At 44.0% G+C, this 27,205-nt stretch overlaps 1 protein-coding gene across 1 annotated transcript in view; it reads right to left on the reverse strand.

Annotated features, from left to right (window-relative positions):
• ABCG1 (ATP binding cassette subfamily G member 1) overlaps positions 1–27,205 on the reverse strand; it is a 95,198-nt gene that overhangs the window by 35,340 nt on the left and 32,653 nt on the right. Inside the window, exons 3-6 of the mRNA XM_069760680.1 lie at positions 5,870–5,987; positions 5,422–5,554; positions 4,910–4,960; positions 2,458–2,603 (exon numbers count right to left, since the gene is read on the reverse strand). Of these exons, the coding sequence (XP_069616781.1) occupies positions 2,458–2,603; positions 4,910–4,960; positions 5,422–5,554; positions 5,870–5,987 (448 nt within the window). The remainder of the gene's footprint in view (positions 1–2,457; positions 2,604–4,909; positions 4,961–5,421; positions 5,555–5,869; positions 5,988–27,205) is intronic.

Raw genomic sequence — 27,205 nt, forward strand, 5'->3', positions numbered from 1 at the left:
CATTTCGAACTGTGGAAAGGGCAACTAGAAAACGTTTTGCTATCTTCTTATAGCCTTCTCCTGCTTTGTGCGCCTCCACCATTTTCATTTTCAGACTGCTAGGCTGCTGCTTAGAAGAACCCATGGCTTCTATTTTTGTGGCAGAAGGCTAGAGGAGGCTGGGTTTTTATCAAGCTGGGAAATTTGGGCCTTTCCTAACGATGATATTCATAACACTAACAGGCTAATTAAGGTCTGAAGCCTCCAAATTTCCAAGGGAGCCCAAATTTCTGCATCGGCCTATTGGCTGCCATTATTTGTATACATAGATGTATTATATAGGTGCTGTTATCTGAGCACAGTCTGGCGCTTTTTTTATTTAAATTCCTTCTCTTAAGCTTTTTCATTTATCATCACTTCCAAACATGGCGAAATAAAAAATGGAAATCAGCGCAATACTTATATATATATATATATATATATATATACACAGTGGGGCAAAAAAGTATTTAGTCAGTCAGCAATAGTGCAAGTTCCACCACTTAAAAAGATGAGAGGGACTTTCAACTCCCTCCAAAGGTTTTCTATAGGGTTGAGATCTGGAGACTGGCTAGGCCACTCCAGGACCTTGAAATGCTTCTTACGAAGCCACTCCTTCGTTGCCCTGGCGGTGTGCTTTGGATCATTGTCATGTTGAAAGACCCAGCCACGTTTCATCTTCAATGCCCTTGCTGATGGAAGGAGGTTTGCACTCAAAATCTCACGATACATGGCCCCATTCATTCTTTCATGTACCCGGATCAGTCGTCCTGGCCCCTTTGCAGAGAAACAGCCCCAAAGCATGATGTTTCCACCACCATGCTTTACAGTAGGTATGGTGTTTGATGGATGCAACTCAGTATTCTTTTTCCTCCAAACACGACAAGTTGTGTTTCTACCAAACAGTTCCAGTTTGGTTTCATCAAACCATAGGACATTCTCCCAAAACTCCTCTGGATCATCCAAATGCTCTCTAGCAAACTTCAGACGGGCCCGGACATGTACTGGCTTAAGCAGTGGGACACGTCTGGCACTGCAGGATCTGAGTCCATGGTGGCGTAGTGTGTTACTTATGGTAGGCCTTGTTACATTGGTCCCAGCTCTCTGCAGTTCATTCACTAGGTCTCCCCGCGTGGTTCTGGGATTTTTGCTCACCGTTCTTGTGATCATTCTGACCCCACGGGGTGGGATTTTGCGTGGAGCCCCAGATCGAGGGAGATTATCAGTGGTCTTGTATGTCTTCCATTTTCTAATTATTGCTCTAACTGTTGATTTCTTCACTCCAAGCTGGTTGGCTATTGCAGATTCAGTCTTCCCAGTCTGGTGCAGGGCTACAATTTTGTTTCTGGTGTCCTTTGACAGCTCTTTGGTCTTCACCATAGTGGAGTTTGGAGTCAGACTGTTTGAGGGTGTGCACAGGTGTCTTTTTATACTGATAACAAGTTTAAACAGGTGCCATTACTACAGGTAATGAGTGGAGGAAAGAGGAGACTCTTAAAGAAGAAGTTACAGGTCTGTGAGAGCCAGAAATCTTGATTGTTTGTTTCTGACCAAATACTTATTTTCCACCATAATATGCAAAAAAAATGATAAAAAAACAGACAATGTGATTTTCTGGATTTTTTTTTCTCAGTTTGTCTCCCATAGTTGAGGTCTACCTATGATGTAAATTACAGACGCCTCTCATCTTTTTAAGTGGTGGAACTTGCACTATTGCTGACTGACTAAATACTTTTTTGCCCCACTGTATGTATATATATATATATATATATATATATATATATATATATATATATATATATATATATATATATATATATATTTTTTTTTACTGAGGCTTCTATAGACCTTTATCCGGCCCTGAATCTACAAATGTATAACACACTGCAGAGCCGACTAAGCAGTAAAAGCCAGCCCATAATACAACCCGCAGCACACCGAGCCGCCTCTGACCCACTTTCATGATTACTGCTTTAATTAAAAGTTAATGGATTAAAAGATTACAAGTTTTCTCTGTTCTCAGCCAAACACGGCCAAGACTCCTCGACGGAGTAAGACGTAAAAAAAAAATCACAATCGCATTATAAATGAAAAAAAACGCAAAATCGGATAAATGTAATCATCTGACTCAGGACTTCTCCATTGGCATCGGTGTGCGATTTCCTACCCACAGGATGACTTGGCTGCTACCATTGGCTCCAGGATTAAAAATACATGGCCGCTTTCTTTTAAAAACAGCGCCACCCTTGACGATGGGCTCTGCGTGGTATTGCAGCTCAGCTCCAATGACTTTAATGGGGCTGAGTTGCAATACCAGATGCAACCCGTGGTCAGAGGTGGCAATTTCTTAAAGAAAACAGCCAGTTTTTATAATTCTGGACAACCCCTTTAAGTCGACCATAAGTGTAGCTTTTCACTAATTTTGATATAGGCACCTACCTGGTGGGTTCATCAAAGAACATGACTGGGGGATTGTTCACCAGTTCTAGAGCAATCGCCAAACGTTTCCTCTGCCCCCCAGAGAGGCATCCAGTCCTGGTGTCCGCACACGGCATCAATCCCAGCGCAGTCAGGATCTCCTTTACCTGAAATAAAAGTTTTACAATGATTCACATCTAACATACCTTTATCTATCGCACCTCTGTTTTTTCTGACACAGAGCTCCAAATCTACAGCATAAACATGAATTTAGGCATTTCAGATTCTTAATACCGCCAACCACCACTAGAGGGAGCCTACTGCACACTGTGTAGACATCATAGAGCCTCAGAGCTCCCTCTAGTGGTGGCTGAAAGCTACATTTTATCATACTCTAGTGTTGCAAAAAAAAAAAATTCAGGAATTCAAACTTGGAAAATATTTAAAGAAATGTGGTGTTAGATCTAAAAACTACATTTTGTTAAATTAAATTCGCTTTAAATTAAAGGAATATTAAAGAAAACCAAAACAAACTGTTGATCATTTTTTATAATATGGCAATTCTGACGTTATAATTATGAACGAGGAAGATCGGTTCTATAGGTTCCGGTAGCTCTTATAGTACTCTTGTATTGTCATTATAGCTACAAACCAGAAAGATCAGGATGATCGGTTCTATACGTCTCAATAGATGGTGCAGTATTGTAATCCAGGCTATTTTACTAATGAACCAGGAAGATTAGGATGATCTGGTCTATAAGTCTCAATATTGTTTAGTAAAAGCAGATAGGCCACAAAGTGTGAATTCCTATCCCACGAAGTGATGGCACAACACTAGGATATAATGCCACTTAAGGTCCCAGAGTTTGGGTCCCCACAAATGAAAAAGTGATGACATATCCTGGTTATATACCATTATTTAATCATATGCAAATATATAGAGAAACAAACAGAAAACTAGGAGGAGGAACCATCAGCAATTGTCAATTTACCCCTTTCTGAAGAAGTCACACCTCTCCGCACCCTTTTCCCCACAATCCTGAATAAAGAAATCTCCCAGAATCACTGGATTCCCAGAATGATTGGTGAGGTTTGACAGGACAACAGTATGATTCCCCCCACAAATTACCTACACAGTATGATGTCACCACAGTCACCCTACACAGTATAATGCCCCCAAAGTCCCCCTACACAGTAGGATGCCCCTAAAGTCTTTCTACATAGTATGATGTCACCATAATCACCCTACACAGTATAATGTCCCCAAAGTCCCCCTACACAGTAGGATGCCCCCAAAGTCTCTCTACATAGTATGATGTCACCATAATCACCCTACACAGTATAATGCCCCCAAAGTCCCCCTACACAGTAGGATGCCCCCAAAGTCTCTCTACACAGTATGATGTCACCATAATCACCCTACACAGTATAATGCACCCAAAGTTCCTCTACACAGTATGATGCCACTGTAGGTCCCCATACAATATAATACTCCCAAAGTCCTCCACACACCGTATGATAAACCTACAATCCTCATGCACAGTATGATGCCCCCACAGTACCACACACAATTTGATGCCCAAAAGTCCTCCATACACAATATGATGTCCACATAGTCCCCCTACACAGTATGCCTTCACAGTCCCATTCACAGTATGATGCCGCCACATTGCCACACAAAGTATGATGCTCCCCATGTCCCACACGCAAAATATGATGACCTCCACAGTCTCATTTACCCAGTATGATGCCCTGACAGTCTGACTCACGCATACTGTGATACCCTCACAGTACATCCTACATAGTATGATGTCCCCACAGTCCCACACAAACAGTAAGATGCCCCCATAGTCATCCACACAATTTCATGACCTCCACAGTCTCACCTACCCAGTATGATACCCTCACAGTCTGACTCGCACACACTGTGATACCTACCTACCTACTACAGAGTATGATGTCCCCACAGCCCCACACAAACAGTAAGATGCCCCCATAGTCCTCCACACACAATTTGATGACCTCCACAGTCTCACCTACCCAGTATGATGCCCTCACAGTCTGACCCACACACAGTGTGATACCCTCACAGTACATCCTACACAGTATGATGTCCCCACAGTCCCACACAAAAAGCATGATTCCCCCATAGTCCTCCACACACACTTTGATACCCTCACAGTCCTTTCTACACAATATGTTGCCCCCATAGTCCCCCCTTCCGCAAACAGAGTATGATGTTCCCCCGACACAGACTTCACACTTGCCAGTCACATCTCTGCTTTCTGCTCCTGTTACTGAGCTGGTCTCTACTGCCAGTCAAGGTAATGCCTGAAGGTCTATCATGATTTGCTGACTCTTCCTGGAGTCCATAGGTCTCCGTTTATTCCGGGAGTCTCCCAGGCATTATAGAAGTGTGGTCAAGTATGAGCTAGTGGGATATGATAAGAATATACTGTATACTATAACTTACCATTTCCCTCCGTCCCTCGTCTTTCTCTTGCAGCTTCAGGTGAGCAGAGACCTACAATACAATTCATATATGAGAGATATAAGGGCGGCCTATATCAGCATCACCCTCCCAGCGACACCATTCAATACAATATGGAGGACATATAATAAGAGTATAACAGTAATAATGTGGTATTATGATGCTCAAAACCATAAGAATTAAAAATCAACATGCCCCATTGTCTCACGTTTTCTGGTTCTATAGAAGTTGTCTTTTTTGGGGATATGGGGGTGTAATGGCCCCCATAACAGGACCCCTCAAAATAAGTAAGGTACAGGAGGATAAGGAGCTCTTCAAGGTGGACATCCTCTTTGGTCAACATATGCTAACAGGAAAAGCCCACAAGATGGTTCTGGAATTTTTAGAACTTTTTATGGCTGCTAAGTATAAGGTGACCCTCAGCACAGGAGCGGCATAAGAAGGCGGCCACCAGATGACATGATCGTATATGTAGGGTTTGCCATTGAACTTACCATCATGGCCTCCTGTACAGTTAGATGGGGCAGCAACATGTCATCCTGCATGATGTAACAGGACACTTTCCGGAAGGTCCTCAAGTCACGAGGCTGCCCATTGATGAGAATCTCTCCCTTCATGCCAGTCTCTCTGGAAAACAGCAGAAAAAAAACTCGTATCAATGATGTCCCCTGCCTGTAATACCAGGTACAACATCGTAGACCCCTAAAAACAAAAGTCCAGACCGAAAATGTTTACTTTCTCTACAGCGCCCCCAGAGGTGAATTGAAGAATGGCATAGCTTCCATTGAAACCCAGTAGTTGTCTGTATAATGAATGGACTTGCTTAGACCTCCACAGAAGGTCCCAAATATGTGACCCCCATTTATTACGCAGCCTCCCCAGTACCTTCTGTATTATATTAGGTTAACTTACATTATTCATGATCTGTTCCTCATTACTGACCTGTATCCTGCTAGTATGTTCATCAGCGTAGACTTTCCAGCCCCTGATGGGCCCATTATTGCTACAAGTTCTCCGCATCCGAATTTCCCGGAGATTCCTTTCAGCAACGTTTTATAACCTGAGGACAAAAAAAAATTAGAAACCATCAAAAATGTCCTGATGAAGCAGGCAACAGGCGAAACCACATCCATGCTATGATGAGACTGCTGTAAATCTTTTTTCCTTTTTTCTCTTGTATTCTTTAACATTTTTTGTGACAAATTCTTGAATTTTGAGCAATATAAAAAACACTTTATATTTAACCTTTTTTGCACCTTTTTCGAGCAAAAAAAAAAATCACACGTTCCATTAAAAATTTTTTTTACAAAACTCAAATTTGCAGAAAAAAAATATTTCATACAAAAAAATAATTCCTTGGGGGCGGGACAAAAGAAGTACATTTCGGCAAAAAATTTAGCAACTTTTAAAAAAAAAAATTGCCATTAATGATTCGGCCGCAGATATCTGGATAATAAAAATCAGGTCGACAGTGACAAACAAACAAAAAAAAAAAACCCAGATGAACAGGTCGTCTTCCATGAAAAATTCCTTTTTCATCTGTGATTTTGTTTTGCATGTGTGACTGTATTATAATATGATGAAAAAATTAAATAAATAAAAAAACTTCTTTTTCTGGAAGGATTTAACGAAAATTACAGAGAATCCGGTTGTTTGCATCGGCAGTGATCAGCTCTGATCTATAAAGGAACATAGAAAGCAGGTTTTATTCTCCCTGCAGCTCCCCCAAAGGGAAGAAGAGGTATTACATGGTGCTCATTGAAATCAGTGGGCTGTCCAGGTAATGCACAGATGTGTTGGGTCCTCCAGAGTCAAAAACAGTCTTGGTGCAAATGTATGACTTTGAGTATTAGATGTAGGTTCCGAATTAGTGACTGTCTTCATTTAAAGGGGTTGTCTGGTTTAGGAAACCAGTTTTAATACACCATATTAGGAAAGTGAGGTAACAGGGAGAGCCTCGTTTTTTTTGCCTAGAGTAGACAGCAGTTTCTCTCTCTGGAGGACCCATCTTGTCCATAGACAGCCCATTGATGTGAATAGACACTGTGTAATGCTTCATTCGGCCTGTGGGGGCGCTGCAGGGAAATGTAATACATGTTTCCCTACGGATTACAGCTGATCGCTGGTGGTCCCAGCAGAAACTCGCGTTGTGATCAGCGGGGAACCTTCTAAAAAGTAGAGATTTAATTTTCAACCATTCCTTAAAGGCAACTTCCCGTTCCTATAAGACACTATAGTGTAACAGTTGACTCCTTTCTCACATTAATTAACCATCAGGCCACACGGAAATCCGGGATACAGGGAACGGCTCCCGTCTGAGCAGCTACACTATATCCATTGTCCACCTCACAGAAGGAGGCGAATGTGTCCTGATGAACCCCCCGCACAGGATTTCACCGCCGTCGCCGGCTTATCATCCGCCATTGTACACTGATTATCCATTCGACCTCATGACAAAATAATGGGATCATTTCACGTCTTCTCTCAGGCAATAAATGGCTTCCATTCATCTCCTGTGGGGTCTGAGACAGAACATCAGTGTCCGGGCGATCGCCATGGCGGATCTTCCAAAAGTTCCACAAGGGAATATTACCGCCAGTTTTATTTATCAGAAAATATAGGAAATCCTTACTATAATACATTAATATTATTGTCTCATATTAACTATAACTTTCCATATTATAGGGTGACAAATACGGGGGTCTTAACTCTGGACCCGGTCAGAAGTTATACACCTGGTGTGAAGGACCGGAGGATTAAACACCGGGGGGGGGGGGGGAGGAATTGGGGTGCGAGATGTTATACACCGGGGGTGAGGAGGCAGAGGTTATACACTGGGGTGGGGGCCAGAGATTATACATCGGACGCGGAGGCCGTAGGTTATACATCCGGGAGCGAGGGACCAGAGGTTATTCACCGTGAGTGAGAGGCCAGCAGTTATACGGTGGGAGGTGAGGGACCAGAGGTTATACACCGGGGGGTGGGGGGGGCCATAGGTTAGACACCTCGCACCCTGCACCCTGCACCTCGCACCATGCACCCCACACCCTGCACCTCGCACCCCACACCCTACACCTCGCACCCTACACCCACACCCTGCACCTCGCACCATGCACCCCACACCCTGCACCCCACACCCTACACCTCGCACCCTACACCCACACCCCACACCTTACACCCTGCACCCCACACCTCGCACCCCACACCCTGCACCTCGCACCCCGGCAGCCGAATGCTCCCTGAATATTTCTATTTTCCATTGTGCATTAAGTGATCAATAGACACTGCAGACCTCGGCTATTACTACAGGGTCGTGTCCAGTATTGATTGGAGAGGACAATGTAGGTCACCGATCTATCATGGCCCATCCATTAGACAGGGTGATGGGATACCAGAGCCGACCCATGGACCCCGAGAACTGGATACAGCAAGTGAGTTATATCAGGACAAGCAGCAGTTATAGAATACAGATCATGACATATCTGAGCTTCTATCAGGAGAATAAAAGTGTCACATTGTACTGAAGAACTACAAATAGATAATAGATAGATAATAGATAATAGATAGATAATAGACAGATAATAGATAGATACAGGTGCTTCTCACTAAATTAGAATATCATCAAAAAGTTAATTTATTTCAGTTCTTCGATACAAAAGGTGAATCTCCTATATTCTATAGAGTCATTACACACAGAGTGATCTATTTCACATGTTTATTTCTGTTAATGTTGATGATTATGGCTTACAGCCAATGAAAACCCAAAAGTCATTATCTCAGTAAATTAGAATAATTAACAAAAAACACCTGTAAAGGCTCCTAAGTGATTATAAAGGTCCCTTAGTCTGTTTCAGTAGCTCCACAATCATGGGGAAGACTGCTGACCTGACTGATGTCCAGAAGGCGTCACTGACACACTCCACAAGGAGGAGAAGCCACAAAAGGTCATTGCTAAGAAGGCGGCTGTTCAGAGTGCTGCATCCAAGCAGATTAATGGAAAGTAGAGTGGAAGAAAAAAGAATGGTAGAAAAAGGTGCACAAGCAAGCGGGATAACCGCAGCCTGGACAGGATTGTTAAGAAAAGGACAGTCAATAATTTGGGGAAGATTCACAAGGAGCGGACTGCTGCCGGAGTGATTGGTTTAAGAGCCACCGCACACAGACGTATCCAGGACATGGGCTACAAGTGTCGCATTCCTTGTGTCAAGTCACTCATGACCAATAGACAACGCCAGAAGCATCTTACCTGGGCCAAGGAGAAAAAGAACCGGACTGTTGTCAGTGGTCCAAGGTGTTGTGTTCAGATAAAAGTAAATTTTGCATTTCATTTGGAAATCAAAGTCCCAGACTCTGGAGGAAGAGTGGAGGCCACAATCCAAGCTGCTGGAGGTCTAGCGTGAAGTGTCCACAATCAGTGATGGTTTGGGAGCCATATCATCTGCTGGTGTAGGTCCACTGTGTTTTATCAAGGCCAAAGTCAGCACAGCCGTCAACCAGGAAATGTTAGAGCCCTTCATGCTTCCCTCTGCCGACAAGCTTTTTGGAGATGGAAATTTCATTCTCCAGTAGGACTTGTCCCCTGTCCACACGGCCAAAAGTATCAATACCTGGTGTAAAAACAACAGTATCACTGGGCTTCATTGGCAGCAAACTCGCCTGACCTTAACCCCATAGAGAATCTATGGAGTATTGTCAAGAGGAAAATGAGACACCAGACCCAACAATGCAGACGAGCTGAAGGTTTCTATCAAAGCAACCTGGGCTTCCATAACCTCTCAGCAGCGCCACAGGCTGATCGCCTCCATGCCACGCTGCATTGATGCAGTAATTGCTGCAAAAGGAGCCTGACCAAGTACTGAGTGCATTTACAGAACATACATTTCAGTAGGACAACATTTCGGATCTTAAAATCATGTTTCAAGCTGCTGTTATAAAGTATTCTAATTTACTGAGATAATAACTTTTGGGTTTTCATTGGCTGTAAGCCATAATCATCAACATTAACAGAAATAAACACGTGAAATAGATCACCCTGTGTGTAATGACTCTACAGAATATATAAGATTCACTTTTTGTATTGAAGAACTGAAATAAATGAACTTTTTGATGATATTCTAATTTTGTGAGAAGCCCCTGTAGATAACAGATAGATAATAGAAATATGGATAATTATTAGACGTTACACACAGTCAGTATTTTGCACACGTCGTTGCTCTTCTCCTTCCCCACAGATTTCATGATCACACAGAACATTTTGCAGGGAGTCTACGCTAAAAAACCCTGTAGTGCCAGGAGAGAAGTGAGGAATTGTGGGTAATAGAGGGGATGAGGGCCCGAGGCCTGTTCACATCCTGACACTTTTTAATGAGCTCCTTCTTTTTCTGTTCTTTGACTTAAAAATGGAACTTTCTAACAAAATACTGAAAACCTGTTTCCTGTATAAATGATTAATGTCAGCCTCAAATCCGAGATATTATTGAATGCGAAAATGAAAAATAAAAAAAAAAACCGAAAACTTTCCTGAGATTTACATATAAAAAATGTTGACAGCTAGAACTTAAGAGGATAACTCCACCCAGACATGATAACACTTCTGGAGTTATCTTAGGTGTACTATGTAATGGGGTCTACTGTGCTGTAGTACCTCTTCAGCACCCCCCCCCCACGTGTTTCAGGAGGTCCATTCTGACTTTTGCTGGATTCCGAATGAAGGACGCTGGCTAGGATTTCTTGATTACATGAGAGCATATAAAAGCTGACTGCTACTCCAGGTATTTGCAGTCTTAAAGAACACACTTTATTTACAGCACACAGAATATATAACACAGATACACAGGGCAGGCCAATAGAAAAAACAGGCCAGACATACATTACAATAGCCACAGGGGGCCGGAACCTGCTGATATTTACTGGGGGAATTACAAAGGTGGGGGAGGACAGAAGGGGGATATCTTGTCCTCTCTGCCCAGGGATGCAGCCTGTGGATTGATGCATTTCACATGGAACCTATTATACCTAATATATATATATAGCATAACATATTCTTGGTGCTGGGGGTTCTGTAACATACTATGATTAGCATTCCTTTTCGGTTGGATGGATCCCCGTTGATCAGATGTCCTTTTGCTAGGATCTCCAATGATCAGCTGTAATGTGTAAGTGCTCCTTTTTCCTGCAGCACTTCCAGAGGAAAAATGAGGTATTACACCTGATCTCACTATTTGTAATTACATCTATATAACGTCTGGACTTGCTGGTCCTTTCTAGCCTCACTTTACTCTAGTTAGAAGATGAGGGTCTTGAACAGTGAATTCCCTCTAAGAACTGAGAATTGAACAACAGGTTATGTGGCCGGATCATACAGGCAGTGCCCAACTGATCTATGCACTTCATGATTAGCCTCTATATGTAAATAAAAATGTTCCTGTTCACTGACAGCAAGCGCGGATTATGAAAATGTTCAGAAATTGAAGCACAAAGTGTATTACAAAACTGCAGAATTTTTCATCATATGGTGAACGACATTTATTTAGCTTACTTTAGAAAACCTCATAATTAATGATAATTACTGAATGGCAGCATTTGCTTCACATCGGCTTCTACTTCCCAGCACATACTGACAGCGTTTTCCAGACATCAAGGATAGGGGAAGCTCCTATTGACTTCAGCACCATCTATATAAATCCATTTGTAGTGAGCTCCCTCTAGTGGTGGTCGTATAGAGTGGTATGTGGGGCGCTCCCCCTAGTGGTGACTGTATAGATCTGTATGTAGTGAGCTCCCTCTAGTGGTGGCGGCATAAATCTGAATGTACTGAGTGCAATCTAGTGGTGGCTGTACAGATCTGTATGTAGTGAGCTCCCCATAGTGGTGACTGTATAAATCTGTATGTAGTGAGCTCCCACTAGTGGTGACTGTATAAATCTGTATGTAGTGAGCTCAGTAAGGGGCTATATAAATCTGAATGTTTTGAGCTCCCCCTAGTGGTGGCTGTATAGATCTGTATGTAGTGAGCTCCCACTAGTGGTGACTGTATAGATCTGTATGTAGTGAGCTCCCACTAGTGGTGGCTGTATAAATCTGTATGTAGTGAGCTCCCACTAGTGGTGACTGTACAGATCTGTATGGGGTGAGCTCCCACTAGTGGTGGCTGTATAGATCTGTATGTAGTGAGCTGCCCATAGTGGTGACTGTATAAATCTGTATGTAGTGAGCTCCCACTAGTGGTGACTGTATAAATCTGTATGTAGTGAGCTCAGTAGGGGGCTGTATAAATCTGAATGTTTTGAGCTCCCCCTAGTGGTGGCTGTATAGATCTGTATGTAGTGAGCTCCCACTAGTGGTGACTGTATAGATCTGTATGTAGTGAGCTCCCCCTAGTGGTGGCTGTATAAATCTGTATGTAGTGAGCTCCCACTAGTGGTGACTGTATAAATCTGTATGTAGTGAGCTCAGTAGGGGGCTGTATAAATCTGAATGTTTTGAGCTCCCCCTAGTGGTGGCTGTATAGATCTGTATGTAGTGAGCTCCCCCTAGTGGTGGCTGTATAGATCTGTATGTAGTGAGCTCCCACTAGTGGTGGCTGTATAAATCTGTATGTAGTGAGCTCCCACTAGTGGTGACTGTACAGATCTGTATGGGGTGAGCTCCCACTAGTGGTGGCTGTATAAATCTGTATGTAGTGAGCTCCCCCTAGTGGTGGCGGCATAAGTCTGAATGTACTGAGTGCCCTCTAGTGGTAAAAACCACCAAAAATATATATTCCAGAACCCTTTCAAGCTCAAAAAACCAAAAAAAAAAAAAAAACAGGATTCATAAAAAATAACCTTTAATAATATATACTACTAAAATCTCTAATCATTAAAACACAACAGCAGAAATGTGCCTATATAGTCCTAGAGCGACACTAAGCTTAGTCCTACCTGGCAGCGGGGGTTGGCACCCTAAATTACGCTTGGCGCCCCCACTCCACGGCGGCTCGCCCTCAGAATCCCTAAAAATCCCTACAATGCAGGAAACCTGGAGGGACCTAATAAACGCCTAACGGACAAACCCTACCTAACAGTGGAGGTTGGCACCCTACTTTGAAACGGTTGGCGCCCCCACTCGACGTCGACTTACCCTAGGATCCCTCAAACATCCCTACAATGGAGATAAAGGATAGAAAAATGTCCCAATACAGCCTGATAACCACAAAAAGAAATTGAAAAAAAGTGTAAACAAAAACATAAAAAACATAAACCAACAAAATAGTGTAATGCAGTATTTCACAGATTGGGCTTCAATCAGCAAAGTGAGATATACCTAGCTGATGGAAATCAGATGTGCCCGACTCATAAAGGTATATCAGGATGCAATAAATAAATCTCATATCATCAAAATAAGCGAAGATGATAGCAAGTATCCAGTAGGGGGATGCACTTATATCTCAAAGTCAAATAGGTAAATGACTATATAACCGAGACACAATCGTCTCTAACAGGTCAGGCAATATACAGGTATCTAGATCAATTGCCCTAAAGGCCCCCTTATATGGACACAAACATAGGCTATTATACCATTCTCCAATCATATAGATACCAACGGCAATAATAAAGTGCAAAGTGCCAAACTAATCCTACACCCCTTAGTAGAGGGCACAGTAATCCAGTGATTTAGCATAGTAAGATCAGGGATACTCATCTGTGTGCCGCAGCTCACAGATGAGTATCCCTGATCTTACTATGCTAAATCACTGGATTACTGTGCTGCTGTAACCTCTATTATTGAGGATTGAGCTCAAATCAGTACGGTGCACTTTGTGACAACAACGCTGCTTAATTGTCGGTCCTGTGCCCTCTACTAAGGGGTGTACAGCCACCCTCTACTGGTGACTGTATAAATCTGTATGTAGTGAGCTCCCCCTAGTGGTGACTGTATAAATCTGTATGTAGTGAGCTCCCTCTAGTGGTGACTGTATAGATCTGTATGCAGTGAGCTCCTTCTAGTGGTGACTGTATAGATCTGTATGTAGTGAGCTCCCCTAGTGGTGGCTGTACAGATCTGTATGTAGTGAGCTCCCCCTAGTGGTGACTGTATAAATCTGTATGTAGTGAGCTCCCTCTAGTGGTGACTGTATAGATATGTATGTAGTGAGCTCCCTCTAGTGGTGACTGTATAGATCTGTATGCAGTGAGCTCCTTCTAGTGGTGGCTGTATAAATCTGTATGTAGTGAGCTCCCTCTAGTGGTGGCTGTACAGATCTGTATGTAGTGAGCTCCCCCTAGTGGTGACTGTATAAATCTGTATGTAGTGAGCTCCCTCTAGTGGTGACTGTATAGATATGTATGTAGTGAGCTCCCTCTAGTGGTGACTGTATAGATCTGTATGTAGTGAGCTCCCTCTAGTGGTGACTGTATAAATCTGTATGTAGTGAGCTCCCCCTAGTGGTGACTGTATAGATCTGCATGTAGTGAGCTCCCCCTAGTGGTGACTGTATAGATCTGTATGTAGTGAGCTCCCCCTAGTGGTGGCTGTACAGATCTGTATGTAGTGAACTCCCTCTAGTGGTGACTGTATAGATCTGTATGGGGTGAGCTTCCTCTAGTGGTGACTGTATAAATCTGTATGTAGTGAGCTCCCCCTAGTGGTGGCTGTATAGATCTGTATGTAGTGAACTCCCTCTAGTGGTGACTGTATAGATCTGTATGCAGTGAGCTTCCTCTAGTGGTGGCTGTATAGATCTGTATGTAGTGAGCTCCCTCTAGTGGTGACTGTATAAATCTGTATGTAGTGAGCTCCCCCTAGTGGTGACTGTATAGATCTGCATGTAGTGAGCTCCCCCTAGTGGTGACTGTATAGATCTGCATGTAGTGAGCTCCCCCTAGTGGTGACTGTATAGATCTGCATGTAGTGAGCTCCCCCTAGTGGTGACTGTATAGATCTGCATGTAGTGAGCTCCCCCTAGTGGTGACTGTATAGATCTGCATGTAGTGAGCTCCCCCTAGTGGTGACCGCAAATAACAAGTGTTGTATCCTTCTACATCTGTGGCTATTGCACATCTGTCACAGATCGCAGTAATATTTGGACCCTCCCTTGATTCCTAAAGTAGAACATAAAGGAAAATGTTTTCACATGGGAGAGAAATGTAGAAGAAAATGGTTTTATATATAAGTGGGTCAGTGGTAACGGGTTCAGAGAGAAAAATGTTGAATATTTAATTCCGTCTTTGTTTAACATGAATGAGACATTAGTTTGTGTTTAGCGGGACCGAGAAGCCTTAAAGGGACGGTAAAAGGGGCAGAAGCCGCTTAAAGTTGTTTTCAGGTTTAATGTAATTAAAGAAATCATTGGAAGTCGAAAACGTTTGCAACTTTCCAATCTACTTTTTGATACATCTTAAGAGCACTGCTTGCTGTCAGTGAATTGGAATATTCATCTTATATCTATTTATCAGTGCCGCTGGCTATCTAGGAGGGAGGAGACCTGGGGTAAAAGGCACACGCCGGGGCGCGCGGGGGGCACCAACCAGCCACTTTGCCCCCATTAGGGTATTTATGGTGAGGGCAGTAAACTGATCCTTTGCACTGGGTTACAGAGAGCCCAGCAGAGGGGCGATTACATTTCACAGCTGAGGGTTTGCTACAAATAATTAAAAAAAAATGTACAAAAAAAAAGCACAAAAATTCAAAGCCGATTAGAAAATCAAACCATACGTCATCCTGATTAGTGAAGTAATTTGCGGCATATTAACCCCTTCCTGACACATACTAAACAACTGCAGCGAATAAATGTTTAGGAAGTCTTTGGGGAGGGGACTAAAAAAAATTTGTGAAAAAAAATAAAATAAAATAAAAAAAAATAGAAAAAACAATATGGCTGCCACTTGCGGAAGTAAGGATGTCACAGACAGAATTTTAGAAGCTAGACAGAATTAAAAAATCCATTTTCCAGTCCGGTGTGTACTGCTCCTTTAAAAACCGAAGTGTTTGACCTTCTGAACTATCAATGAGGAAGGTGACCAACCTTTCACCACATGCAATCTATTGTTCTCTGTTATCAGCCATCAATGGAGTGACTGACAGAAGCTTGGAGAACTATCACTTTGCCCAACCTATCTATGATGTGAGCTCTGGTTATAACGCTCTGGCACTATTATAAGCTGCGGGCTGTACTGCACAGTGCCCCTCCGAGGTGCTGCATGCTGCGCTCCCCTGCCGAACACGTCCTGATACGGTAGGATGTAAACCGGTCTTTCTAGTTTCAGGAACAACAGATGATGACACCATGAATTCTGTCGGCTTTACAGAAAAACTTGAAGCCGGTCCAAATTTTTTTAACTATTTGAGATCATGAAAAAAGGTACCATCTGGTCCAGCGTCTGTATTGTGGTGTCTGGCGTCTGTACGAAAGGAAATTCAGGGTCTATATTAGCTCAGAGGCTCTGGAGTGTCTGGAGATATTTAGAGGTTCTAGTCTGGGGTCTGTATATATTTAGGGAACCTGATCTAGGGTCTGTGCTTGTTTATGGGGATTGGCATAGGATTTGTATTTGTTTGGACATCTGAGCTGGGTTCTGTATCTATGTAATGTGCTTCACCTGGGCTTGGTATTTGTTTAGGGCTCTGGTCTCAGGTCTGTATATAATTAGGGGATCTGGTCTGGGATCTTTACTTGTTTATGGGGATTGGCCTGAGATCTGTATTTGTTTAGACATCTGATCTGGGTTCTGTATCTATGTAATGTGTTTCACCTGGGCTTAGTATTTGTTTAGAGGTCTGGTCTCAGGTCTGTATATATTTAGAGGATCTGGTCTGCGGTCTGTACTTGTTTATGGGGATTGGCCTGGGATCGGTATTTGTTTGGGCAACTAGTCTGGGTTCTGTATTTGTGTAATGTGTTTTGGCTAGGCTTAGTATTTGTTTAGGGGTCTGGGTCTATATACAGGTCCTTCTCAAAAAATTAGCATATAGTGTTAAATTTCATTATTTACCATAATGTAATGATTACAATTAAACTTTCATATATTATAGATTCATTATCCACCAACTGAAATTTGTCAGGTCTTTTATTGTTTTAATACTGATGATTTTGGCATACAACTCCTGATAACCCAAAAAACCTGTCTCAATAAATTAGCATATCAAGAAAAGGTTCTCTAAACGACCTATTACCCTAATCTTCTGAAATCAACTAATTAACTCTAAACACATGCAAAAGATACCTGAGGCTTTTATAAACTCCCTGCCTGGTTCATTACTCAAAACCCCCATCATGGGTAAGACTAGCGACCTGACAGATGTCAAGAAGGCCATCATTGACACCCTCAAGCAAGAGGGTAAGACCCAGAAAGAAATTTCTCAACAAATAGGCTGTTCCCAGAGTGCTGTATCAAGGCACCTCAATGGTAAGTCTGTTGGAAGGAAACAATGTGGCAGAAAGCGCTGTACAACGAGAAGAGGAGACCGGACCCTGAGGAAGATTGTGGAGAAGGACCGATTCCAGACCTTGGGGAACCTGAGGAAGCAGTGGACTGAGTCTGGTGTGGAAACATCCAGAGCCACCGTGCACAGGCGTGTGCAGGAAATGGGCTACAGGTGCCGCATTCCCCAGGTAAAGCCACATTTGAACCATAAACAGCGGCAGAGGCGCCTGACCTGGGCTACAGAGAAGCAGCACTGGACTGTTGCTAAGTGGTCCCAAGTACTTTTTTCTGATGAAAGCAAATTTTGCATGTCATTCGGAAATCAAGGTGCCAGAGTCTGGAGGAAGACTGGGGAGAAGGAAATGCCAAAATGCCTGAAGTCCAGTGTCAAGTACCCACAGTCAGTGATGGTGTGGGGTGCCATGTCAGCTGCTGGTGTTGGTCCACTGTGTTTCATCAAGGGCAGGGTCAATGCAGCTAGCTATCAGGAGATTTTGGAGCACTTCATGCTTCCATCGGCTGAAATGCTTTATGGAGATGAAGATTTCATTTTTCAGCACGACCTGGCACCTGCTCACAGTGCCAAAACCACTGGTAAATGGTTTACTGACCATGGTATTACTGTGCTCAATTGGCCTGCCAACTCTCCTGACCTGAACCCCATAGAGAATCTGTGGGATATTGTGAACAGAAAGTTGAGAGACGCAAGACCCAACACTCTGGATGAGCTTAAGGCCGCTATTGAAGCATCCTGGGCCTCCATAACATCTCAGCAGTGTCACAGGCTGATTGCCTCCATGCCACGCCGCATTGAAGCAGTCATTTCTGCCAAAGGATTCCCGACCAAGTATTGAGTGCATAACTGAACATTATTATTTGATGGTTTTTTTGTTTGTTATTAAAAAACACTTTTATTTGATTGGATGGGTGAAATATGCTAATTTATTGAGACAGGTTTTTTGGGTTATCAGGAGTTGTATGCCAAAATCATCAGTATTAAAACAATAAAAGACCTGACAAATTTCAGTTGGTGGATAATGAATCTATAATATATGAAAGTTTAATTGTAATCACTACATTATGGTAAATAATGAAATTTAACACTATATGCTAATTTTTTGAGAAGGACCTGTAATTAGGGTATCTGGTCTGCGGTCTGTAATTGTTTATGGGGATTGGCCTGGGATTGGTATTTGTTTGGACATCTGATCTGGGTTCTGTATCTATGTAATGTGCTTCACCTGGGCTTGGTATTTGTTTAGGGCTCTGGTCTCGGGTCTGTATATAATTAGGGGATCTGGTCTGGGATCTTTACTTGTTTATGGGGATTGGCCTGAGATCTGTATTTAATTAGACATCTGATCTGGGTTCTGTATCTATGTAATGTGTTTCACCCGGGCTTAGTATTTGTTTAGAGGTCTGGTCTCAGGTCTGTATATATTTAGAGGATCTGGTCTGCGGTCTGTACTTGTTTATGGGGATTGGCCTGGGATCGGTATTTGTTTGGGCAACTAGTCTGGGTTCTGTATTTGTGTAATGTGTTTTGGCTAGGCTTAGTATTTGTTTAGGGGTCTGGGTCTATATAATTAGGGTATCTGGTCTGCGGTCTGTAATTGTTTATGGGGATTGGCCTGGGATTGGTATTTGTTTGGACATCTGATCTGGGTTCTGTATCTATGTAATGTGCTTCACCTGGGCTTGGTATTTGTTTAGGGCTCTGGTCTCGGGTCTGTATATAATTAGGGGATCTGGTCTGGGATCTTTACTTGTTTATGGGGATTGGCCTGAGATCTGTATTTAATTAGACATCTGATCTGGGTTCTGTATCTATGTAATGTGTTTCACCCGGGCTTAGTATTTGTTTAGAGGTCTGGTCTCAGGTCTGTATATATTTAGAGGATCTGGTCTGCGGTCTGTACTTGTTTATGGGGATTGGCCTGGAATCGGTATTTGTTTGGGCAACTAGTCTGGGTTCTGTATTTGTGTAATGTGTTTTGGCTAGGCTTAGTATTTGTTTAGGGGTCTGGGTCTATATAATTAGGGTATCTGGTCTGCGGTCTGTAATTGTTTATGGGGATTGGCCTGGGATTGGTATTTGTTTGGACATCTGATCTGGGTTCTGTATCTATGTAATGTGTTTCACCTGGGCTTGGTACTTGTTTAGGGCTCTGGTCTCGGGTCTGTGTATATTTAGGGGATCTGGTCTGTGGTCTGTAAATGTTTATGGGAATTGGCACATGATTTGTATTTGTTTGGGCTTATAGTCTGGGATCTGCATTTTTGTAATATGTTTGATCTGGGCTTGGTATTTGTTTAGGGGTCTGGTCTCGGGTCTGTATATAATTAGGGGATTTGGTCTGGGATCTTTACTTGTTTATGGGGATTGGCCTGAGATCTGTATTTAATTAGACATCTGATCTGGGTTCTGTATTTATGTAATTTGTTTCACCTGGGCTTGGTATTTGTTTAATGGTCTGGTCTCGGGTCTGTATATAATTAGGGGATCTAGTCTGTGGTCTGTATATAATTAGGGGATCTGGTCTGTGGTCTGTAAAGGTTTATGGGAATTGGCATAGGATTTGTATTTGTTTAGGCTTCTAGTCTGGGATCTGTATTTGTGTAATATGTGTCATCTGGGTTTGGTATTTTTTTAGGGGTCTGGTCTCAGGTCTGTATATATTTAGAAGATCTGGTCTGCGATCTGTACTTGATTATGAAGATTGGCCTGGGATTGGTATTTGTTTGGGCATCTGGTCTGGGTTCTGTATTTGTGTAATGTGCTTCATCTGGGCTTAGTATTCGTTTAGGGGTCTGGTCTGAGGTTGGAATTTGTTTAGGAGGTCTGATCTGTGTTCTATATTTTTTAGGGGTCCAGCCTAGGGTCTGTATTTAGAGGGTTTGGTTGGGGGTCTGCATTTGTTTAGTGCTCCAGCCTGGTGTCTGTATTAAGACAGTCAAATTGGGGGTCTGTAATTGTTTAGGTGCCCTGGTCTGATAACTGCAGGTGTTTAAAGGGTCTAGTCGGGTGGCTGCATTTGCCTGGTGGTCTAAAATAGTCTTGACCTTTTTGATTAGGTTTCTCGTCTGGGATCTGTATTAATTTGGGGTTTCTGCTCTGGGGTCTATATTTATTTGATCTAGGGGGGTCTGTACTCATTATGGATGTGATGAGGGGTCTCATGTGCACTATTTGGAAATGGATTACCATAGGCTGGGGAGTCGGACACACCATATATATATATATGGGGCAAAAGTTAGTACTCTGGTCTCCTGAGGTCCCATCCCAAACATTGGAGAGTACAATTTTAGCAGAGAGCTGTCCCCCCGACTGTAGGGAGAGAGAACATAGCCGTGACTTCTATGGGACCCCTGGAGAGTGAGGACCCCAGATCTGATTAACCTTAGTGACAACTTGCACTGCTGTTACATTGTTAGTACAGTCACACTTTTATTATTATTATCACAGTTTTGAACGCTCTAATACAGTTTGTATGTCGATTTGCCATCATTTCCAATATCTCTGCTTGCTGCCAGTGAATGGTCACACTCTGGTTTACATCCAAATTCTGTTCCTATATATTGGCCAATGATTGTCTCTTTCTGCTTCTCCGGGCACATTTCCATCCTGAGCCCGCTGCAGTGATGACATCATGGTACGAGCTGGAAAGCGTCGGGCAGGCAGGTGGCAGCGTGCGGCCGCAGAAAGACTGCAATATTTTCATCTATTTTTAATATGAGACGGCGGCGTTCACAGCCTTCCCAAAAACTGCAAAATCTGACATTCTCTGTTCACACTGATATGGAAAAAATCCTTAAAAGTTTGTACCTCTCCAGTTTTCATTGGGTACACCTTGTTGTTACTAGTGTTAGGGACCATCCTGATTGGGGGCACCTTGTCGTTATTAGAATTAGGGACCATCTTGATTGGGGGCACCTTGTTGTTACTAGTGTTAGGGACCATCCTGATTGGGGGCACCTTATCGTTACTGGTGTTAGGGACCATCCTGATTAGGGCACCTTGTCGTTAGTAGAATTAGGTATTATCCTGATTGGGGCACCTTGTCCTTATTAGAGTTAGGGACCATCCTGATTAGGGACACCTTGTCGTTACTAGAGTTAGGGAATGTCCTGATTGGGGACACCTTGGCATTACTAGAGTTAGGTACTGACCTGATTGGGGATACCTTGTTGTTAATAGAGTCATGGTACGTCCTGATTGGGGACACCTTGTCATTCCTAGAGTTAGGGACCATCCTGATTGGGGACACCTTGTCGTTACTGGAGTTAGGGAATGTCTTGATTGGGGACACCTTGTCGTTACTAGAGTTAGGGAATGTCCTGATCAGGGCACCTTGTCGTTAGTAGCATTAGGGACCATCCTGATTGGGGGCACCTTATCGTTACTGGAGTTAGGGACCATCCTGATTAGGGACACCTTGTCATTACTAGAGTTAGGGACCATCCTGATTAGGGACACCTTGTCGTTACTAGAGTTAGGGACCATCCTGATTAGGGCACCTTGTCGTTAGTAGAATTAGGTATTATCCTGATTGGGGCACCTTGTCCTTATTAGAGTTAGGGACCATCCTGATTAGGGACACCTTGTCGTTACTAGAGTTAGGGAATGTCCTGATTGGGGACACCTTGGCATTACTAGAGTTAGGTACTGACCTGATTGGGGATACCTTGTTGTTAATAGAGTTATGGTACGTCCTGATTGGGGACACCTTGTCGTTAATAGAGTTAAGGACTGTCCTGATTGAGGACACCTTGTCATTCCTAGAGTTAGGGACCATCCTGATTGGGGACACCTTGTCGTTACTAGAATTAGGGACCGTTCTGATTGGGGTCACCTTGTCGTTACTAGAATTAGGGACCGTTCTGATTGGGTTCACCTTGTCGTTACTAGAATTAGGGACCGTTCTGATTGGGGACACCTTGTTGTTACTAGAATTAGGGACCGTCCTAATTGGGAATACCTTGTCGTTACTAGAATTAGGGACCGTTCTGATTGGGGTCACCTTGTCGTTACTAGAATTAGGGACCGTTCTGATTGGGGTCACCTTGTCGTGGTGGCAGCTAAGTCCCCTATTTTATTTATATGTACTATTACTATTTACTTACTGCAGGAGATTTGCTCATTTTTTCCCTAGGTTTTGTGGCTCAGCTCTGCTCCATCTCTTGCTGTGCTGCAGGCAGGCATGTGAGGGCAGCAGCGTCATACATCGGGTGTGTATACTTATGCACTGAGCCGGAGCGCTGCACAATCCTGCTTCCCTCTTAGCAACAAGGCAGGCGTCAGCCAATCAGCCGCCGGTGTATTCAGCCTGGATCCGGTGCGGGGTTACTGTCGGGCAATGTCCAGGAGTAACCGGGGAGCGATGCTGGCGACGGGCGCTGCACCTCCACTGCAATGCACCTGCCGGGCGGCCGCCTCCATTGTCTGCTGGGGATTAGGTGATAAACTAGGGCACATCCGAATGGCGATGATACAGATGATACGACGCACGCGGCTGATAATATCTGCAGATCTCCCCTGCAAATAGCATTAACCAGCCGGCTGCCGCAATGGGATTGTCAGCAGAGTCCGGGGTTACTATAGGGCAAAAAGTCCTCGACCTGGAATACAGCCCGCGGCTCCACGTACCGCAACCATCACAGTGCGGAAGCCTGACGCTGCCACAATGGCGGGATAAAATCAGAATAATCTGAATCATAATGTAATAATATGGAAATAATAAGAGCGGAGGGCTGTGTGCAAGCGATGCGCAGCCATAGTGCCGCCATATATCAATCTCTGGGGCCATACCGCACCCCCACGTCATTAATTATGTATAGACAGGGGGCTATCGCGCTGCGGAGCTGTAATCCCCCCGGAGCACGGATTTTATGGTAAAATACGACGTGTCGCTCGAAGTCTCCAATACAGAAGACACCACTACTAATCATAAAATAGGAAACTACTACTAATACCGCTAATACTGCACCGCAACCATTAGTCTATACCGCGGCCAGCACAGGTGATAAGGAAGATATAGTAAAAAATACTACTAGTAATAACAACGATGATATTGTAAGAAATGACTAATGATAATAAATGGTAAAACACTAGAGCCACCGCGCTCTACTTATCACTCCCACTAATAATAGGAATATGATTAAATACCTCTCTACTATCTCCACAAGTCATGATGTCTTTCAGCAGATTTCACAGCACAAACTACATGTTAAAAAGCATATTTCTCAGACCTGATGAAAGTGGTGTACTTACTTTCAAAATCCATGTCAGAATAGATGTGTGAACATGAAAAGCTTGACTCAGTTTTCTCCATTAGTCTGATTGACAATTCCTCAGTGTGCCTCCTCCCTGCTCCTGAATCCATGTCCACCTAGTCCGATAGACAATTCCTCAGTGTGCCTCCTCCCTGCTGCTGAATCCATGCCAACCTAGCCCAACTGACAATTCCTCAGTGTGCCTTCTCCCTGCTGCTGAATCCATGCCAACCTAGCCCAACTGACAATTCCTCAGTGTACCTCCTCCCTGCTGCTGAATCCATGCCAACCTAGCCCAACTGACAATTCCTCAGTGTTCCTCCTCCCTGCTCCTGAATCCATGCCCACCTAGCCTGATTGACAATTCCTCAGTGTGCCTCCTCCCTGCTGCTGAATCCATGTCCACCTAGTCCGATAGACAATTCCTCAGTGTGCCTCCTCCCTGCTGCTGAATCCATGCCAACCTAGCCCAACTGACAATTCCTCAGTGTGCCTTCTCCCTGCTGCTGAATCCATGCCAACCTAGCCCAACTGACAATTCCTCAGTGTACCTCCTCCCTGCTGCTGAATCCATGCCAACCTAGCCCAACTGACAATTCCTCAGTGTGCCTCCTCCCTGCTCCTGAATCCATGCCCACCTAGCCTGATTGACAATTCCTCAGTGTGCCTCCTCCCTGCTGCTGAATCCTTGCCACCCTAGCCCAACTGACAATTCCTCAGTGGGCCTCCTCCCTGCTACTGAATCCATGCCAACCTAGCCCAACTGACAATTCCTCAGTGTGCCTCCTCCCTGCTGCTGAATCCATGCCCACCTAGCCCAACTGACAATTCCTCAGTGTGCCTCCTCCCTGCTGCTGAATCCATGCCAACCTAGCCCAACTGACAATTCCTCAGTGTTCCTCCTCCCTGCTGCTGAATCCATGCCCACCTAGCCTGATTGACAATTCCTCAGTGTGCCTCCTCCCTGCTGCTGAATCCATGCCAACCTAGCCCAACTGACAATTCCTCAGTGTGCCTCCTCCCTGCTGCTGAATCCTTGCCACCCTAGCCCAACTGACAATTCCTCAGTGGGCCTCCTCCCTGCTACTGAATCCATGCCAACCTAGCCCAACTGACAATTCCTCAGTGTGCCTCCTCCCTGCTGCTGAATCCATGCCCACCTAGCCCAACTGACAATTCCTCAGTGTGCCTCCTCCCTGCTGCTGAATCCATGCCAACCTAGCCCAACTGACAATTCCTCAGTGTTCCTCCTCCCTGCTGCTGAATCCATGCCCACCTAACAATTCCTCAGTGTGCCTCCTCCCTGCTGCTGAATCCATGCCAACCTAGCCCAACTGACAATTCCTCAGTGTGCCTCCTCCCTGCTGTTGAATCCTTGCCAACGTAGCCCAACTGACAATGCCTCAGTGTGCCTCCTCCCTGCTGCTGAATCCATGCCAACCTAGCCCTACTGACAATTCCTCAGTGTACCTCCTCCCTGCTCCTGAATCCATGCCCACCTAGCCTGATTGACAATTCCTCAGTGTGCCTCCTCCCTGCTACTGAATCCATGCCAACCTAGCCCAACTGACAATTCCTCAGTGTACCTCCTCCCTGCTGCTGAATCCATGCCCACCTAGCCCAACTGACAATTCCTCAGTGTGCCTCATCCCTGCTGCTGAATCCATGCCAACCTAGCCCAACTGACAATTCCTCAGTGTGCCTCCTCCCTGCTGCTGAATCCATGCCAACCTAGCCCAACTGACAATTCCTCAGTGTGCCTCCTCCCTGCTGCTGAATCCATGCCAACCTAGCCCAACTGACAATTCCTCAGTGTGCCTCCTCCCTGCTGCTGAATCCATGCCAACCTAGCCCAACTGACAATTCCTCAGTGTGCCTCCTCCCTGCTGCTGAATCCATGCCAACCTAGCCCAATTGACAATTCCTCAGTGTCTCCTCCCTGCTGCTGAATCCATGCCCAACTGACAATTCCCCAGTGTGCCTCTTCCCTGCTGCTGAATCCATGCCAACCTAGCCCAACTGACAATTCCTCAGTGTGCCTCCTCTCTGCTGCTGAATCTCTGCCCATATTGTCTGATTGACAGCTCCTCAGTGTCCTTCCTCCCTGCTGCTGAATCTCTGCCTACCTACCATGATTGACAGCTCCTCAGTGTCCTTCCTCCCTGCTGCTGAATCTCTGCCTACCTACCATGATTGACAGCTTGACAGTGTACCTCCTCCCTGCTGCTGATTCTTTACGCACCTAGTTTGTTTGACAGCTCCTCAGTGTCCCTCTCCCCTGCTGTTGTTTGCCCACCTACGTTGATTAACAGCTTTTCAGCGTCATTACTTCTTGTGGCTGCTAAATTTCTGCCCACCTAGCATGACTAACAGCTCACCAGTGTCCCTCCTCCCTGCGGCCTCTGAATCTCCGTCCTTGTAGCCTGATTGACGGCTCTTCAGTGTCACACCTTTCTCCTCCTGCTCAGTACAAGCTGCAGCTGTCAATCAGGATGGATGGACAGAGGCTGAATACACGTGGACTCAAACCGATTCATTCTGTAGGTCAACTCCTAAAATGCTCAATTTATTACACGACTATGCCATGGATTTTTTTTTTTTAAGTAAGTACATCCGTCTCATCTGGTCTAAGAGACCTATGTAATCATATATGCAGTTTGTATTGTGAAATCAGCTGACACATCTGCCTTAATGATATAATTCACAAAGCGATTTTTCCTCTGAACGTCCGCTGTGTATTTTATTTCTAAGCTTATTAAATACATTGTGACATTTTACTCTTAAAAGAATGAAAAAAAGCAAAAGAGTGAACTACTAATGAAAAAATACCGCAATACTAATGACCACAGTAATAATAATCAGCATTAACGTTTTTGCTGTTTTTCATACATGTCTGTGCTACACGGCTAAGAACCGGGTGGTGAAACTTCACGCGGATATACTTTTTATACTCGCGGTTTTTCAATTTTTTTGTAGGAGGGTATTTGCCCTGTACCTTGATGGGCTCTGCAATTCTGGTGGTACTTTAAAAGGATTTGTCATGAGGTCAAAATTGGCCATTACTTGCTCTTATTTTATTCCCGCTAATCCCTTGAATATTCCATTTTTTTATTTTTTAAAACCCGCCATATAGTTCCAGAGATGTGAACCTTTTTATTTAGTGTTAGTTTTTATGGTCTTTACAAGGTGGTGTTGCTCACAGGATCCTCGGGGGCGTGTCTTTAGGCTCCTTTCTACACGTGAGCCACGCCTCTTTGACCATAAAAAATTAGCACAAAATAAAAAGGTCCATAACTCTGAAACTGTATAGCGGATTTTAAAAAAGAAAAAAGTTTAATACTCGGGGGAACAGCGGGAATAAAAGAAGAGCCAAAAAAACTAAACCATTTACACTCTCTGTTCTACGTGGGAATCATATAGCAGCATCAGAATCTATTCATTATGGCGGAAACATAGAACAATAATTCTATTAGAAAGTTGCAGAACTTTTCATTCTCCGATGATTTATTTATAGGGGTCAGGATCATCAATACATCTCAAACGCGGCTGCTCCAAGGTGACATTGCGGCCCCTCTGCAGTCCTCACCCTTCGCCCAGGCAG

This window comes from Ranitomeya imitator, chromosome 3, assembly GCF_032444005.1.
Source record: "Ranitomeya imitator isolate aRanImi1 chromosome 3, aRanImi1.pri, whole genome shotgun sequence".
Classification (NCBI taxonomy): domain Eukaryota; kingdom Metazoa; phylum Chordata; class Amphibia; order Anura; family Dendrobatidae; genus Ranitomeya; species Ranitomeya imitator.